This window comes from Pyricularia pennisetigena (assembly GCF_004337985.1).
Source record: "Pyricularia pennisetigena strain Br36 chromosome Unknown Pyricularia_pennisetigena_Br36_Scf_22, whole genome shotgun sequence".
Lineage (NCBI taxonomy): Eukaryota > Fungi > Ascomycota > Sordariomycetes > Magnaporthales > Pyriculariaceae > Pyricularia > Pyricularia pennisetigena.
This window is the reverse complement of record NW_021940934.1, coordinates 11,794-28,420: the sequence shown is the minus strand read 5'-3', so window position 1 is coordinate 28,420 and position 16,627 is coordinate 11,794. Positions and strand designations below refer to the sequence as shown.

General features: G+C 48.4%; 6 protein-coding genes across 6 annotated transcripts; 4 read left to right on the top strand and 2 right to left on the bottom strand.

The window, feature by feature from the left end:
- Nucleotides 1-237: 237 nt before the first annotated feature.
- PpBr36_11405 (uncharacterized protein) lies at nucleotides 238-1,035 on the top strand (the record flags this gene model as incomplete). The annotated part of the gene is made up of 2 exons (XM_029898507.1): nucleotides 238-660; nucleotides 742-1,035. 2 exons carry the CDS (start codon nucleotides 238-240, stop codon nucleotides 1,033-1,035), a joined length of 717 nt encoding a protein of 238 aa, XP_029743206.1.
- A 5,630-nt stretch (nucleotides 1,036-6,665) lies between these two features.
- Nucleotides 6,666-6,984, top strand: PpBr36_11404 (uncharacterized protein; the record flags this gene model as incomplete). The annotated part of the gene is made up of 2 exons (XM_029898506.1): nucleotides 6,666-6,698; nucleotides 6,751-6,984. The coding sequence occupies 2 exons, from the start codon at nucleotides 6,666-6,668 to the stop codon at nucleotides 6,982-6,984; spliced, it is 267 nt and encodes an 88-aa protein (XP_029743205.1).
- A 1,619-nt stretch (nucleotides 6,985-8,603) lies between these two features.
- Nucleotides 8,604-9,490, top strand: PpBr36_11403 (uncharacterized protein; the record flags this gene model as incomplete). Its single annotated transcript, XM_029898505.1, has 2 exons — nucleotides 8,604-8,649; nucleotides 8,748-9,490. The coding sequence occupies 2 exons, from the start codon at nucleotides 8,604-8,606 to the stop codon at nucleotides 9,488-9,490; spliced, it is 789 nt and encodes a 262-aa protein (XP_029743204.1).
- A 2,470-nt stretch (nucleotides 9,491-11,960) lies between these two features.
- On the bottom strand, nucleotides 11,961-12,611 carry PpBr36_11402 (uncharacterized protein; the record flags this gene model as incomplete). The annotated part of the gene is made up of 2 exons (XM_029898504.1): nucleotides 11,961-11,983; nucleotides 12,362-12,611. The coding sequence occupies 2 exons, from the start codon at nucleotides 12,609-12,611 to the stop codon at nucleotides 11,961-11,963; spliced, it is 273 nt and encodes a 90-aa protein (XP_029743199.1).
- PpBr36_11401 (uncharacterized protein) lies at nucleotides 12,147-13,259 on the top strand (the record flags this gene model as incomplete). The annotated part of the gene is made up of 1 exon (XM_029898503.1): nucleotides 12,147-13,259. One exon carries the CDS (start codon nucleotides 12,147-12,149, stop codon nucleotides 13,257-13,259), a length of 1,113 nt encoding a protein of 370 aa, XP_029743203.1.
- Nucleotides 13,260-14,153: 894 nt separating this feature from the next.
- On the bottom strand, nucleotides 14,154-15,686 carry PpBr36_11400 (uncharacterized protein; the record flags this gene model as incomplete). Its single annotated transcript, XM_029898502.1, has 5 exons — nucleotides 14,154-14,235; nucleotides 14,296-14,442; nucleotides 14,507-14,698; nucleotides 14,797-15,172; nucleotides 15,233-15,686. 5 exons carry the CDS (start codon nucleotides 15,684-15,686, stop codon nucleotides 14,154-14,156), a joined length of 1,251 nt encoding a protein of 416 aa, XP_029743202.1.
- Between the last annotated feature and the right edge of the window lie 941 nt (nucleotides 15,687-16,627).

The following is a 16,627-nucleotide window of genomic DNA, read 5'->3' as shown; positions in this document are numbered from 1 at the left end:
AATCGTCCTCTACGTTTTCTGCGATACTTAGAATGGATTTGGGCTGTTCCAACGGAAACTATTCGTACCAAATACGAAGTAGTGGGGCACTAACCCCGCACAATCAAGTTCCAACTCCGCATAAACCACGCAAGTCTCGGCTTGGTTATAAATACCTGAACAATTCTGATTTGAATGATTTAACAATTCTCATACATAAAATCCTTACATCCACTCACAACGACGCAGATTAGCACAATGCCTCCCGTTACCTTTTGGATGTTGAATGAGCGGCGCGAAAAGGATTGTGTTTCCATTACTACGGAGCGCAAATACTTCCGCGTTGGCAATATCTGGATCAAACGCAACCTCCGCCCGGCCGAATGGCAAATTCATCCCGTTAATGGTAACATTATTGTACCTTTATTTGGCAAAGAACGACTTCAGAACGAGGCTGCCACGCTACAATACATCGCTAGAAATACAAATATACCCATACCGAAGCTGATTGGCTCCTTTGAGGATGACGGCGCCGTTCATCTCATTACAGAGCACGTCGAAGGGGTACAGATGAATGAACTCGACCAGGATCAGCGCAAAAAAGTGGAAAAGGAGGTGGAGTTTCACCTGCAAACTCTCAAGAAACTATGTTCGGCTGAATGGGGCGGCCCTTCAGGTATTGTAAGTTGATTCATTAACTAGATACGTTCGTTGAAATCGATCAGGTCCAGAAGTATATGCTGATGCATACAAATTTTATAGGTAATACCGCCTTACCGTGTTATAACCGACACATTTCGTCCTCGATGGAATATGCAGAGGCGGGATTCGATGGATCTTGTGTTTTGTCACAATGATTTGTCCACGCACAATATCCTTGTTGACAAGGACACACTCAAAATCAACGCGATTTTGGACTGGGAATACGCCGGGTTCTTCCCGCCCCAATTCGAGGCAGAATACTTCCGACGTCCAGGCCCATCGATTGCACTGGAGGACGAAGATGACGATGTGAAAAAACTGGTGGGTATCTTGCAAAAATGTGAAGCAAAGTGAAGCAATGATTCTTCTGCTGGCGGTATAGGGTAACCGTTCAAGAATTACAATATTAAAACCTGTTATAATTCACCTGGTTGTTTGTGTCCTATCCCTTTGTCTGAAAACACAAGATTCCGTGCCATATTCCTGGTCAACGGGAAGATAAATAATCGTGCCCTGACTAAGCGCCAGTACACGCAGACGACGTGCTTACATGGAAATCGTCACCCTCGTTGGAGGAGAACGTACGTTGGCTGGAAGATAAACTCCGGGATATGCACGAAATTGCGGCGGAAGAGAAAATCCATTTTGCAGCGGAAAAGACAGAGGTGATCCATATCACTAAGAAAAGGCACGGTCGCAACCCGGAAATCCGGATTAATGGTAGAACGGTTACCCCGGTCCAACTACCGGGCGGTCGACGCGGACAAAGCGCCTCCGGGGCCGAGCGTTACCCGGGCATGCGTTGGCTTGGCTTTTGGTTCAGCCGACGGCTAGACGGGCGCCGCCACGTGGCCGAAAGGGCTGCCAAAGCAATGGCGGTCGCTGCTCACCTCAAAAGCTTTGGGGCAGTAAGATACGGACCGCCTGCGGCTGCACTTCGCAAGGCAGCGGTGGCATGCGTGGGTTCCTCGGCCACCTACGCAGCCGAGGCATGGTACAACCCAGCGCACAAGCAAAGAGGACTCCTCAAAGCACTGAACAAACCGCTGGTTTTAGCGGCACGGGCAATCCTCCCGGCGTATAAAACCACCCCCTCGTCCACTGTTCTCAGGGACGCAGGACTACCCTCGGCCCGCGTCGCGCTGGCCTACACCCGCCTGAAATACGGCGCCCGACTAAGGCTCGCGGACAAGGGGCACCCCCTTGTCAGCCGCCTGCGTGAAACAGCTCGTGCCCGCAACTCGGGCCATTCGGCCACGACCCTGCAAACGGCTGCGCAACTTCTCCCGCGGATCCGGAGACTAGAGTTGCGCGCACCTCGCAATGCCCCGGATTCTCGCACTGACCCCACCGGAGGAGTCCCAAAAGAGGAAGCGGCCCGCCGCTTTATCGAATGGCTGGACATGGTATCACCTGACGATATCGTGGTATATACGGATGGTTCGGAAAAACACGAAAATAACTGCGTCCAAATAGGGTACGGATGGGCCGCTTTTAGGGCGGGCCTGGAATTTGCCGCAGGCTCCGCATCTATTACGCCGGAAAGCCACGTTTTCGACGCCGAGGCGATTGGCGCCCTAAGAGGGCTACAGGCGGCAGCCAAGGCCCAGCCAGGCGCCCGGATCTGGATTTGTGTGGACAGCACCTCGGTTATTTGGGGTCTTAGAGGCGACGCGCCGCGTTCGTCCCAATGGGCCTTTTTGGAGTTCCATGACCTTGTCGATCTACTCCGAAAACAAGGTACCGAGGTTCGGGTCCGTTGGTGCCCTGGGCACCAGGGAATCCCGGGAAACGACCGGGCTGACGAGCTGGCCAAGGCCGGCTCTGCCGGACCGCCGGACCCAGACCCGAGGGCTCAGCAAACCACGTATAGCGGTGCCGGCACGGTCCTCAGAACCATTCTTTCGAATATAGAGAAGGACTGGTGGCGTAAAGAACTTTGTGAACGGTCCCCCGCATATAGGGAATGGAAATTCCAATACACACCGAGAAAGGAGCCCGAGGAACTGCGTTTGCCAAGACCCCTACTGGGCCATTATTTGGCCATGAGGACCGGCCACGGCGATTTCAAAGCCTACCATGACCGTTTCAACCACCAGGATGCAAACACCTCGTGTGCCTGGTGCTGGAAGCGGACCTCCCCTGAACACCCGGTGCACTGCCGCTTTTCGCGGGCGGTGTGGAGAAACTGGCCGTGGCCTGATAACGAGCGGCCGGTCGGGCCGCCAGACCGCGGCCAACGCCGCAAATTCTTCCAGACAAGCCTCGGGCAACCGAAAAGCTTTGAGGCGTTTTCGATAGCCACCAACTATTTCAGCGCCCGCCCCAGAGCGGCCCGCCAGCGCCCCGCGCGCCACGAACGCACTTTACGCCTAGGGACACCGATCGTAAGCGACTCGAACTCAGACGAGGAATAGACTTATTGCCTTTTCACCCATACTCCACGGCACAAGCCGACAGACGAACCCTCCGTGCACCTCAGGCACGGGGTCGCGTCAGTGAACTAACCCCCCTAAGCAGGACCGGGCCCGAACCCGGTCAGGCACGATCCGCCTCTGCCCTCCTTGTCTTCCCCCTGTGTAGATAAAGAAGATAGAACGCGCGCCGAGATACCCCTCGGGAGGTTGCTAACGGCCGGCTAACAAGCCGGGCCGAGCCCGGCGTTAAATAATACTACTACTACTACTACTACTACTACTAAGCGCCAGTACAGTAACCAGTACGCACTCGTGGCAATTTGGCAATACCTTTGCCTCATTGTTCCCTATTCCACACATACTATATGCACGCACTGGCAGGAACTGACTGCGCAGCTGTAATAGATACATTAGAGTTCGAGTATGTACCGAAACTTTCTCGAGTAGTCATTAATAGCCACACAAAGTTTCCTACCACTTGAAAGATTCGATTTGTTTGACGAGTGTAAAATTTTAAAGGCGACTATACATTCAAACAAATACTAAAATCCTCGCACAGACAGAAAATTGCGCGGCGGATTGCCAGTAGGGTTATAGTCTCGAGCAACAAGACCACAAATTCGGTAAATAGCCCCAATCCAGACGAGAAAAAACTTTGTTCCGCAGTGATCTTTTCCTAAATGATCGAGCCAAAGATGAGATAGTGGACTCTGCAGATTTCCAATCTCAGAGTGAACTCACACTTTATTTGTGGGTGGATGCGAAAGGACAACCAGACTGGGTGGACGAGTACTCGACACCACAAGATGCGCATTTGACGGTAGTTGAAGGCATTTTGCTTGACCAGATAGAGGCTGGAGGTATAAGTTGATTAAAGAGCAGACTTTTCTTTCCGTATATCGGGAGGTAAGATGAAACGCGGAACTTCCTATGCCTAACCTTACAGCCACACCACGAAGGGCAGAACGGATTAGTTTATATCCTTTTCCGAATTCTATAGGCTACTATCTTCAGCTCTATGCTGTTTTACAGTAGCTTTCTTGCTTCAGAAATATGCACGGGACTTGCAGGAAGCATGCATGCAATTGTGGGGGCCCTCGGTTCCGTAATGTCAGCTTTGAAGTCGTTGATAAGATAGTTATGGTGGCCATTCCAGGAACGAGGGGTTTCTCTTGCAGTTATCGGCCTGGTCTAGAACCAAAGCTGTACGTAGCACATCCATAACTTCCCCGCAAAGTTCGCAGGACAAAACAACCGAGCCTGAGGTGTGCTATGCACTCCTTCCGTCCACAACCTTCGTTTCGAGAGGAGCAAATGGTTTATGAGGGTTGAACGCTCCAATGCACACTAGCGGCATTCAAAAAGCAACAGTTCATGGATAATTAACGCCCACTTTGTTTCGTCACGCATTACCATACGACGCTAGACCGTTTTGCTACCCCATAGGTAGCGTGCCACGGTGATGGAGGGCCTTCTGCATCGTGATGGACGCCCTTTTGGCTGGGATAAGTGACTTAGAATGGCTTGGTTGTATGCATGGTTTCAGTTCTCTTTGGTGCAAGCTCCTTTGACAGGCATTTATCACAGCCGTCGAGTAACCAAATGCAGGAGCCCTCGATTTGTGTGGGACTCGTTCCTAGAAAGAGTTATTTGGGGTGGCGTTCCGGCACTTAGCTAGCAAACATTTATCTCATTCTGCGCCTAGATAGACAAAATGAGGTCATGCAGCCTCTGAGGAATACTGCCGCTTGTTATCTTTGAGGCACAATATCAAATGGGCGAAAGAGCCATAATGGTAAGCCAAACCTGGGCAAATATGCAACGGACTTCTTTGGTAACACGTCGCAATTTCACAACCTTTGCACAGCCGCGTTGGCGAACCTTAGAAAGTATCACGCAACAATCAACTCTTTAGATTTCCACGCCCGTCAGGTTGCAGGCTCAACTCGACACGGACAGGCAATACGCAAAATCAGCCGGGTTCCGAAGAAAGTCTCATGCACGACCATCACAAATCCCGGTCGTGTATTGGCCTTACAGCTACCGAAAAGCGGACTCGGACACGTCATCAGTTGTAATCAAGGGAAGAGCAATGTGGTCCACTTTTTGCTTTCCAATAAATGTAATAGGCTTTTATAGAGAGACGTATTTGCGTAAAATAGCAAGTGTTCAATGACTAATGCTTCTTGTTTCGGTGAAACTCCAGAGGAATGAGGAGCAGTGTAACGGTGGTCGTTAACGCTAATAAAGGGACTGGTGTCGGTTTGGCAAAACACTTGAAGCTAAGCCTTTTTAAGGATCTGGCTGTTAAAACTCAAATATGTCCAAGGAGGAAAGAAGAAAACTTATCAGCTTTATACGCTCCAAAATAATATTTTAAACAAACAATTTTATCGGCTTTAATACATTCCTTATCCCAAGGCATTTATTGCTGTAAATTATTCCCACGGTACAATAAAGCAAACAGGGGCTCCTCCGTTCTCGGAAATAAGGGAACCGGTTTCTATATCCAGGTTGTCGGGGGGACTTGCGTCCTCACGCTTGAAATGGGTGAAGCTAATTGGAATAAGATCCATGTTATTATTGCATAGCTGGCCAGACGTCGATTTCGGGTTTGACTGACAGGGAAATCTACATCCATTTCCCGCTGCCAATTATGGATGATACCTTTAGCTATACTCGGACCGATCAAACACAGGCCTCGAGGTTTCCTAGCGAGATCCCACAGGGGCTAAACGGAGGGTGTACGACGGTTGTTAAATCAAGTAGGCCCAGGTAACAACACACCCAATCCAGTGCCATGGCGAATGAGCAACCAACATACAGCAAAACAAATCTCACTGCCGCATCCTGGAAAGCTCAAGGTACCTCGCAAACCTACAGCACAGCCGCTGTGGTACATCGTCAGCCAGCCCTGAGCGCCAGGCCCCCGGGATACATACTCTTCACTCGGTGTGCAAACGGTCTTTGGATTGCAATCGCTATAGGGCCTGGGCACCTCGCTTACAAATTGCAAGGATACTTTAAGGACCCGGGCTCACCGCCGTAATCGCCTAACCCCAGGAGGTCACTGTCTGTAAGGCATTTGGTCCATCTGCGTATGTGATTAAAAATAGAATTGGTTGAAGTTATTGGCCCCCGATTTCGAGCAGGGAGGTTTAGCAAGGTATGACAAACAGTCGGGGGTGAAGTTGATGCTGGCCGTCAGGGGTGCATTTTGTAACGGGCTCATTCCTATTGGCCTTTACCTCCACGGAGCCTTTACGGTAGTATTCCGGCACTCAACTGGGATGTCCTTTTGCGTGGATCTGCACGTTACAATATTGCTCTCCCTAGCTGCTTCTCAAGGATGTATAGTTTGAGAGAAGGAGGATACACAATCTTTCAGGGGTATTGCCACTTGCTATTTTTGGGCACTATGTAAATTGGCGAAAGAACCATAATGGCAATCCAATCCTGGGCTGACGTGCAAGCTGCTCAGCATCCCTATCCGAAATTCCGCGTTCCTTCAACTTTTTGAGCACTGCGTCCTTTGTGATTAGCTTGTCAAACTTGTCGATGGGCAGAATGAAGCTCCTCAGATGGAACTTCAAAAACATGGTCGGCTGTACTAAAGGTCCTTAAAAGGCAGATATTTATTCCCAGCATCCAGGTGCCCATCCTGGCCGACTTTGGCAAAGCCGAGCTGCTCACCTGGATCGCCATTGGCTACACAGCCGTCAACTCCTGCGTCGTGCCGCTTTGCCGCAGGCTGGACATGTTTGGTGATGCGAGGTGGCATATTTACATGCAGCTTGTAAGCAAGGTGATCGGGGGCACCAGGTATCCGAACCAAATGGCAAAGGTGGTAGCCAGAGGCAAGCTTTACATAAGCGTAACGCTGTAACCATGTAATTTGGCAAAATTCTCCTGTGACTGCAGCTGCACTGGGAGGCCTCTATGATAAAATTTGCCTGAGCTCGGATGTAATATCCTGGTGAGCCGGCATCCCATGGTATCCCTGAAAAAAAGATTATGTACATACCTCGGATCCCTCTTCTCGAGCACGATCTCACTGGTCTTAAATTGGCAATGACATTACAAGAACTATTACACCGATGCTCAACATGAACACAGCATATTTCTTTACGATTTCGAGCCACATAGCTCAGCACAAAGAGAATTCCAAAAGGCTCAAAGATCCATATTTACAAACTCCCCACCAAGCCTGAGCTAATAACCGTGGTACTGAGAAGGCATTAACAAAAGTGATTGAGATTATCAACGTGTGGAGCCTCCGCACTTAACCGACCTGCGACTTGCAAAGCTCCACCTCTAGGTGGAAAGCAGTCCCTATGACCAATCTATCGTCAGCTGCTGTTATTGCATTTCCCATCATATGTGGTATTGGCATGGTTGCCATTCTAGCTGCTGCCATGGCGTCGTGTCGAGCACGCCGTTCGCCCCTACAACCGTCCAAAACTACAGCCCATTTAATATCGTTGTAATCTGGTTTGTGTTGGCATAGAATTGGGGCCAATTGGGATGGTTACCGTTACATGGGACTTGGAAAATGCTGGCCGAAACGTAACCGTTGGCAGCCTGGCAAGTTGAGGACCCCGCTACAACTAAGTGTAAGGCAACCTTGTGTGGAGCAGACAGCCGGCTTTGAAGTTTGTTGGTCATACAGCGTTTTATAATGGGGGCATCTTGCATTCTGTTCATAGACCTTGTCTACGCGTAGGGATTAAGGTATGAGACAAATAACTAGTGCAAATCGCTATATCTGATTATCATCTGTCTGCCTTCTAAAGTAACAAGGAAGCTATTTGCAATCTGTCCTGGGGCACGAAAAAGGGGTTCAAGGCATCCATGGGCCCGCACGTGTTATTCCATGTCGGAATATCCCTTCAAGTGCTATAATCATTATTATACCACAACATTCACAAACGGATCTGGGACGCCCGAAATGGGGCAACCACTTCGTAGGGGGCCTTGAAATAAGACTGTTTTAGCGGATGAATTTGCTTCCGCCCTTAAGTTTGAGCAGGGAGTATTAATGGGCTTGGTCCTATTGGTTTTCACCTCCATGGAGCCTTTTTGAAAGGATGACTAGGGTGAAGGGGGGGGGGGGGCAATCCAATGTTAGGCAGACGCGCGCTTTTCCCATCACACACCCCGACCCGGATTATGTCCGAGACGATGCTTTTTTTCTTTTGTTAAATGTGCCGAAAAGCACCACAGTCGAAATTTAGCAAGCTCCTTAATGCTAAACTCTTGACTGTTATACTTCCGAAGCACATCGAATTTGCGAACCTGCTAGGGACTAGGCCTTGTCTCAACATTTTCAATCATCTCGGGGAGGCCGGGGGAAAAGGTATAACGGGTCTTCAAAGCAATTTTGGAGAAAGTCTGACACAAGCAAGACGACTGTGAGTAGATTATTATTCACATGTAGCCAAGTAAACAACCCTACTGGAAAACTTTACACAGCTGACAATGAGCATATACCGGGAGAAATTAGTTATGTGGAAAACCTCGCGGCTTCCAATCCCCGATCATCGATTTGACGGTACGCCCTTCCTTTGGTTCCGGTGATTGTAAGTCAACCTTTACCCTGGAATCACAGTCATTACAACGAATTTTGTTTCTCTTCTTTTCAAACATAAGATAACAATGTGTACATTTCGTCCAGGAACCACGAACGTATTACCAACGAAGCTAAGGCCTTACGTATAGTATTTGAAAAGACGCAGATTCCTGTACCAAAGCTCCTTTGCCACGGCTCCCTTCCGGATGGTCGGCGATACCTTGTCACTGAGTTAATCAAAGGTGTGCTCCTGGACGAGTTTCCACTCCGAGACTGCTCAAAGCCTGGAGAGCAGCGGCATATTGCCGAGGAATCACCTTGTGCAAAATGCCCAGAGGAGGCCTATTCGAATGCTACCAACTTTATCAAGGACACCGTCCTGCCCCAATTAAGCAACCTAAAGTCTCAAGCTCGTGGTATTGACGGGTTCGTTATGCCTCCTTCCTGGCTAAACCCGGATATTCAGCCGCCCTGGAAGGGCAAAACGACGTGGGAATTTGTCCCTATCCAGACAAACGCGTATATATTCCAGCACGGCGATCTGGCGGCCCACAATATCTTCATGGATCCGCAGTCTTTGCAACCAATAGCGTTGATTGATTGGGAGTTTGCAGGCTTCTACCCAGTGGGCATGGAAAGGTGGTCAGGATCGTTAAAACTAGACCGCAAGCGCAGTTGTGGTCTAGCTGATCCCATAGCAAAGTTCCTCCCTGATAATTACTTGCAGTGCTACGACAGATGGGAAAACAAGGCAAAATTAGATGTCCTGGTTGAGCAGGGTGAACTTTCGAATCCACACCGACTTAGGTTTAACAAGAAATGACTAACCTGTTGCTGGATCTGAGCCCTTCCTTCCCTGACTAAGTTTAAAGTATCTACTTCAAGAAGTCCCAAACTTTTCCCTTTCCAATTAGTTTTGGTATAAATTTCGTCTGTCAGGCTGTGTAATTCATAGCATAAATCAAGGCCTGATTGTAACGGATTTGTAATTTGCTGCACTCCTCTCAATAAACCATATGTTATGGGGAATATGCTGAATTTCGCTACTCTTCTTAAATCTCAATTGCTTGTGCAGTGGCGTTCATATGTAACAGCTTAATTACCATCAGGTTGTGCGAACGGTTTCATGAGGCCTTTATGCATTGGGAATATAAGCATATCTACGTTATGTGCGTTCAGGATGCCGAATAGCGGGGTTACCTGCACAAGGCCCCCGCCAAATCTGTGATAGGCTCCTTTGTCCTTCGTACGGAGCTACCATCTGGTTCTCCGTGAAGGTATGCCTGATTACTGTGCTAATGCACGGCAGCCGTATTTAGCTTACAGGATTTCATTGCATTGGCTTGGGTTACTGCGCATAAGAATTGGGTACCCATCCCCGAAAATTTGTGGTTGAAAACAAATCGGGCATACGGAGGGTTGTCGCCAACCATTTCGCTTCCTAATTTACGTAAAGTTATCTGTTATTTTAAGCATACAAATGCTGAAGAAGCCCGCGGGGTGTGAAGTGTGCTGTTGTAAATTCGCAAACGCTTAAACTTCACGGAGAATCGGATGGTAGTTTCGTATACAGGTCTTTTGTATTAACATAACACCTTGTTTACTTTATCGAAAGGCTAACCACTCGTTTCAGGGTTTCCAGCTTAGCCTGATAATCAGCCGTTTGGTTCACCTGGCCGCAAGTTGTGCTGGGGTCGAGGCTCATACCTACTGTGGAGTGCTTGCTTCCCATCACAAACCCCACCTCCGGATGATTTTCGAGACAAAACTCTTCTTCCTTTCCGGAAGTACCCAAAAGTACCACAGTCAAAATTCAGCAAGCTTCTTGGTGCTAAAATATTTGACTGCTGTACTTTTGAAGCACATTAATAACAAACCTGCAAGCGACTAGGCCATGTCCCAGACCCACATTCGACGCTTTTAACAAAACATCCAGTGAATTCCATCATTTTAATACGATAAACGGGAATTCAATTGCCAGACGATGTTGTTTGGATTGCCTGTGCAGTACCAGCACGACTAAACAATGTGAACCAAAGACAGAAAAGCCATAACACTACAAATTATTATACATACAACTCACCCTATCAAATGGCTTTTGGGTTGGGTCCCAGGAAATACTTAGGTATTGGCAATACCAATAAGGCAGGAGTTGGGAATGAGAGGAGAAGTAGGCGATAATTTTGACCGTCATAGTAAATACAGGTAAACACAGGGGAGGGAAGGGAAGGGAAGGGAGCTTTTCCGTCCTACGCGTACAACGTATTGCCTCAGGCATGTTCGATAGGCTGAGTCTGCCAAGGGGTGTTCCTGTACCTATTCGTCCACGCCTAGTTAGGTTCCGCGAAAAAGGTCCAAATTTGGTCTTTGGAGATCTCTGTGACAACAACCTTGTTGCTTCTGGTTGATGTTGGTGATGTGCGAAAATAACCCACGCGGCATTTTTACAGGGATGCAAGGTGCACTTTACACAACTCCTGACCAATGGGCGAACCTATTAGTTTTCAGATGAACCACATCCGCGGCTGCAAAACCGAATAGTGACATCGGTGGCCGACCCAGTGTGGAGCAAACAGCCGACTTTTGAATGAAGAATGTACGTCCCACATTTTGTCCTTTCCTCTTTCGCAAGCGGTCTAGGCACAACGCCTAGTGTTTTGGCCCCATTATCTTTTTGCAACAATCCCCGTCACGTCGAAGAAAGGTGGGAACGCGAGGATCGCAATGTCTTTTTGTTGGTCCCAAGCCTTTCGGTCCTTATCACCAACTTTGCAACGTGTAATCCCCTGCGGCGAAGTAGCATTTAGACGGATATCAGTCACAACTCCACTTTTTCGAATCATGTCACCAACACTTCTTTTCCTGCCCAACACGGTAACTGCTTCGGCGTCACCGTATGAGATTTGTACTGCGTCACCAATTTCACGCCAAACCCGAGGCTCTGGGCCGAATGCTCATCGCCGGCATTAAGATAGCACCAGTTCAACCTCATCACGGAGACAAAAAAACGTCCAGGGTTGTGATTTTACAACATCACTCGCTGCAGCTATTTACATCACATCACCAACATCTTGTCCCTGTTCTGGTCACGCATGAGCAAAAATTTGCATTAAATCGTCAACATGCGTAGCACATGGAGAGGTTGCAATGTGACGCCCCAGCATTCCGCTAACGGTAAAATCCTGGGGCTGTAAATCCCATATGGTGCTGAACGCGTACACGTTCCGCGCAATATGTCAAGGGTCTAGAGGATTATCAAATTCTTTCATCTGCCCTACGGAGCGCATGGCGGTCTAGGTGTCTTGAGCCTTTCTGCCTATGGAGAATGTTTTAACGCAAGCAGTCGAGATGACATAAAGGCTACTGATTCCGTGGTCACATATTTCAACTGACCGCACCAACTTCAGTTTTTCCGAAGACTCTAGAATGAAGAAAAAAATCTTTACATCAAATCCCTCTGTAGCAAGCAAGCTACAATAATGATCACCCCTAAAACGTCAGTCTGTTTCCGAGGCCTGTCGCGCCAATTATTATCGGCTCGCTTCATCAGCACAGCACAAGCTCAGCAATGCAAGCGGCCAAGATACGCCAACTTCGAAATAACTGAATATTTCAATCGAATTCACCTTTCTCCTACACAGCGAATCTTCTCCGTCAGCAAACTTACATCTGTTCAACAGCTAGCCTACCTTACCCTTCTCAAGAAGCACCATCTTGTCAGCGTGCCTTATGAGAATCTTCAGGCTCATTACTCCTGGCACAAAGGGCTCGGTGTTTCGCCGACGCGTCTCTATGAGAAGATTGTCCGCCACCGCCGCGGTGGTTGGTGCTTTGAAACGAACCAATTGCTCAATACGGTCCTCCTGTCGCTGGGATTCGACGTTATATTGGCAGGTTCGCGAGTCTTTGAGCCCTGCAACGGCAGATTCGGCGGACTTGTGCATTGTGTTAATATTGTTAAGATCGGTGGCGTACACTATTTGCTCGATGTGGGCTTTGGTGGATACGGTCCACCCAAGCCTGTACCATTGCTCGAGGGAACGGGAGGCATTGAACCGAACGGTCTACAGCACATAGGACCTCAAGCGGAGATGCGAGTAGTGAAACAGGCGATTGCACAGCAGGTCGATCAGACTAGGCGGCTATGGGTATATCAGTTCCGACATGGCCCTGGTGAGGAGTGGCAGCCAATGTGCTGTTTCAACTCGGACTTTGAGTTCCTGCCCGAGGATATCGAGATCCTAAACACGCATGGCATGAGCCGCACATGTTTCGCATCACGTGAATTGTTGCTTCAGCGATTCACAACATCAAATGAGCCCCTAACTGCACCTGGGAGAACGAATATGAAAGATGTCATGGATGGCGAGCTGGACGGCTCTATTGTGCTATATCAGAATAGGTTGAAATGGCGGAGGGAAGGGAATTTGAAACTGAGCCTTGAGTTCCGCACCGAAGCGGAACGTGTTGAGGCTATTCGGTTATATTTTGGAATTGTCCTTGACAAAGAGGAGTTGGAGGGAATTAAGGGCACTGCAAGTGAGATTAGGGGTTCTTGGTTTGGAACAGCTTTTGACGATGAGACGATTTAACTACAGCCTATTTTGTGCCTTGCACCCATCATCATGGCCTATTCTGATCCTGCTTTAGCGCGAACTTTCAGAGTCAGTTTCTGTATTCTAGCTCGTGCACTCTAAAGCACTCAAGGAGTTTTTCTCTCAGTTGCAACGTTATGTCATGTGTTTCAAGTCGCTATCAGTTAGGCGTCCCAGTCACTCGCCCGTGATGCATGCCTTGTATAAAGTTCATTGGGAGGAAAGCCGGCCGCGAAAAGGCGAGCAGGCCACTGCGTGTGTCGTTCGATTTTCGCCTTAGCCACCCATAACACACCGGCGGGGCTTTCGGATGCAATCCAGTCAATGGAAGCTCGTCGACCTGCAACGTGGTTCTTATACATCTATTTGTCCTTTTCGAGGCGTAATACATGGTTTGATGGGTCCATTTTCGTTATTATCGTTCTAACAGAGGTTTCCAGATAAGGGTTGGAGGATTTGCTAGTAGGATAATATTCTGTCCATTCAAAATGGTGATTGGCTGACTTTATCTGCCAAGGTAGATAAGGTAGTTTTTGTGGCCAAAGCAAAAGATGACGAACAGAAAATACCAACGACATCTGATGAAATTCAAACCTGGCAATGCTCAAAACAAACTCGAGCAAAGTACTCTAATTGTTCTCTAAATAGCGTATCGATTATCAAATACGTATCGGCGTTCAGGTTTTGCAAAATATTCGAGACACTACCAACTACCGAAAAAAGTGTAAAAAAGCAATGTGGGAAAGGTGCAAGTAAAACCCCAAAAGATCATTAGATCAGAATAAGCGGAAACAAAACGTCAACGAGCCACAAGGCGCTCCTTGCCTTCATCCTTTCAGTGTTGATCATGTGATTGACCAATTCATGCTTGCCAATATGCCAGCAAAAGCATTACTTTTGTGACTCTGAGGTCCTGGCCCATTCTCCACTGGTTGTGTCCCATGCTTGTCGGCAAGCGCTGTCAAACTCAGCTCTGTATAACTGTTAGCATATGAAAAATCGAAGTTGTCAATTGAAGAAATGGTTTAATTACCCGCGTTCCGAAATTTTCTTGAGATACAGAGCCCAGATGGTCTCAGAAGCAGGTACCGTAACATAGAGAACCGCCAGTGTCGAGTATGCTAACCTAAAGAAGGCGGATTGCTGATCCGACTTCATTCCATGTTCAGGCCGGCCAAAGCTAAAGGTGGTTCATTAGTACCAAAAATCAATGTGAGCCGGAAGGAAATAGATGGAACTCCTACATCTGCTCGATAATTGTCCACATTATTTCGGCTATTTTATCGTTTGAGGGCCGCGGTTGTCTCTCAGATAAGCGATCGAGGGCCCCTATTACATTTAGATATCCATCAAGCAGCTCCTCGAATTGCGACGGGTGGATGGCCACAGGGTTTTGCTTATAATCCTGTTCAATCTTATCTTGTAGGCCTTGGAGACTGAAACCCAAGCCGAGTTAGCAAATATCGCTCGTCGTTTCCAGTTTTGAGTAGCAGCACTCTCAAATTAATTCATCTCAGGTCATGCATATACACACCTGCCGTTGAGTCGCCTCACTTCTTTTTGAAGCTCCTGCTGACTTATTGGACCATAGTCGGGCTGTTCCACAAGTCCTTCTCCAGTCGTCGCGGTCTTGCTGCTCTGGCCAATGTATCTCTTCGCAGTCCAGTCAAAGACCCAGTCGTGCAGATATCCCTTGTCAGTGTACAACGTCCGGAACTTTTGCCGCAGAAATTTATAGTCAGGCTTCCCTTTAGAGCCTAGATTGCTTAGATGATCCGAATAAAAGAAGAACGCATCTGGGAGCCGATCGCGAAGAGCATTTAGGGGAGTCTTGACCAACTCCGACCACGTTGTGCCACCACGGAGGTAAACTAGCATCCGGCCCAGTGCTTCCATGTCGTGGCAACAAGCTGTTCAACTGACGTTAATTGAATATCGCTCATAGAGACTCAGGAAAAACTACTTCTTACACGTTCCGTTGATAGCCGAAACTGAGCTGAGGCCAGTTACGTAAATGACGTTGCCTTGTGTGCCGATGCCGATACAGAAGTTGTCAGGTTTGACATCCCCGTGGACAAGTGATCTTCCATGCATAAGCTCCAGGCGAGAGATTACCTGGTCAGCAATGAGCAAGATCGACTTAAGAGATAACTGACTACCGCAATATTCGAAAAGGTCCTGAAGACTTGGCCCAAGCCTGGTAGTAACAATCAGGCCACCGTTCAGCTCAGGGCAACCCAAGTGAAGAAGAGGGATGCCAATGCCGCCTGCAAGTGATCTGTACGCTGAGATTTCACCTTCAAGTCGGTGCTTCTCAGGACTCAGCCTCAGGCTAACTTTCTCGCCGGTAATTGTGTTTTCAGCGTCATGATTCTCAGAGTAGGAATGTGTGATGCGGAAGTTGTGAAAGATCTGATCTTCCATGTTGATGTTTGTGGTGTTGGAAGAATTGACAAATTTTCTTTGTTCTGCGACTATAGAAGGAATCGATGGGATCGAGACAAAAGTTAGTAGCGGGCAAGGTTAGGGCAAGAAGCTTTTATAGAAGGGAAGTGGAGTCCTGCCAAAGAAGAAAGTAGGCAACCAGGCTACCAATGTATTTTACGTACCTTTGGCTTGTAACCTCCCTCGTTAATGTCAATTTGACGACGGTGACGCGATGTCTGGGCATGGGTAATTGCGCAGAGGTAAGCGAACATCCCTAAATAGGCACAACTATCCGGCTAGCTTCAGCAATACGACCATATTAGTATGTGTAAAGATCTGCCTGTGACCGCAGATGCACTCATTAGGAGGCCCCCTGATGAACTGTGCCTGCTGCAAGGATGCAGACTGGGGAGCCATCGACAATGGAGCTACAGTGCGTGGGCACCTCGCTTACAGATTGCAAGGATACTTTGAGGACTCGGGCGCGCTGCCATTATCTCCTACCCCCAACAGGTCGCTGTGCATATGTGATCAAACACAAAGTTGGTTGCGAGTTACGGGTCCATGACGAAGGATTGGGGGTAAAGTTGATGCTGGTCAGGGGCGCGTTTTGTGACAGACTCGTTCCTATTGGCCTTTCCTTCCACCGAGCCTTTTGAAAGGGTAACTTGGGGTGGCATTCCGGCAGTTAGCTAGGAAACGTCGGAGAGCAACAGGTTTCGGCTGTCAGTCTGTAAACAGAAGCCAAGCCGATGCAAAGAAATTGATGTGGGAGAAGGAGTAGATGGCAGACCTTTCGCTGGAAACAGATAGTTTTCGAGCCAGAACTCTTTGGTTAAAAGTACGGAAAATTACCACAGTCAGAATCTAGCAAGCTTCCCTGTGCAAAACTTTGACTGCTATACTGTTGAGGCACATTAGGGGGGGGGGGGGGGGGG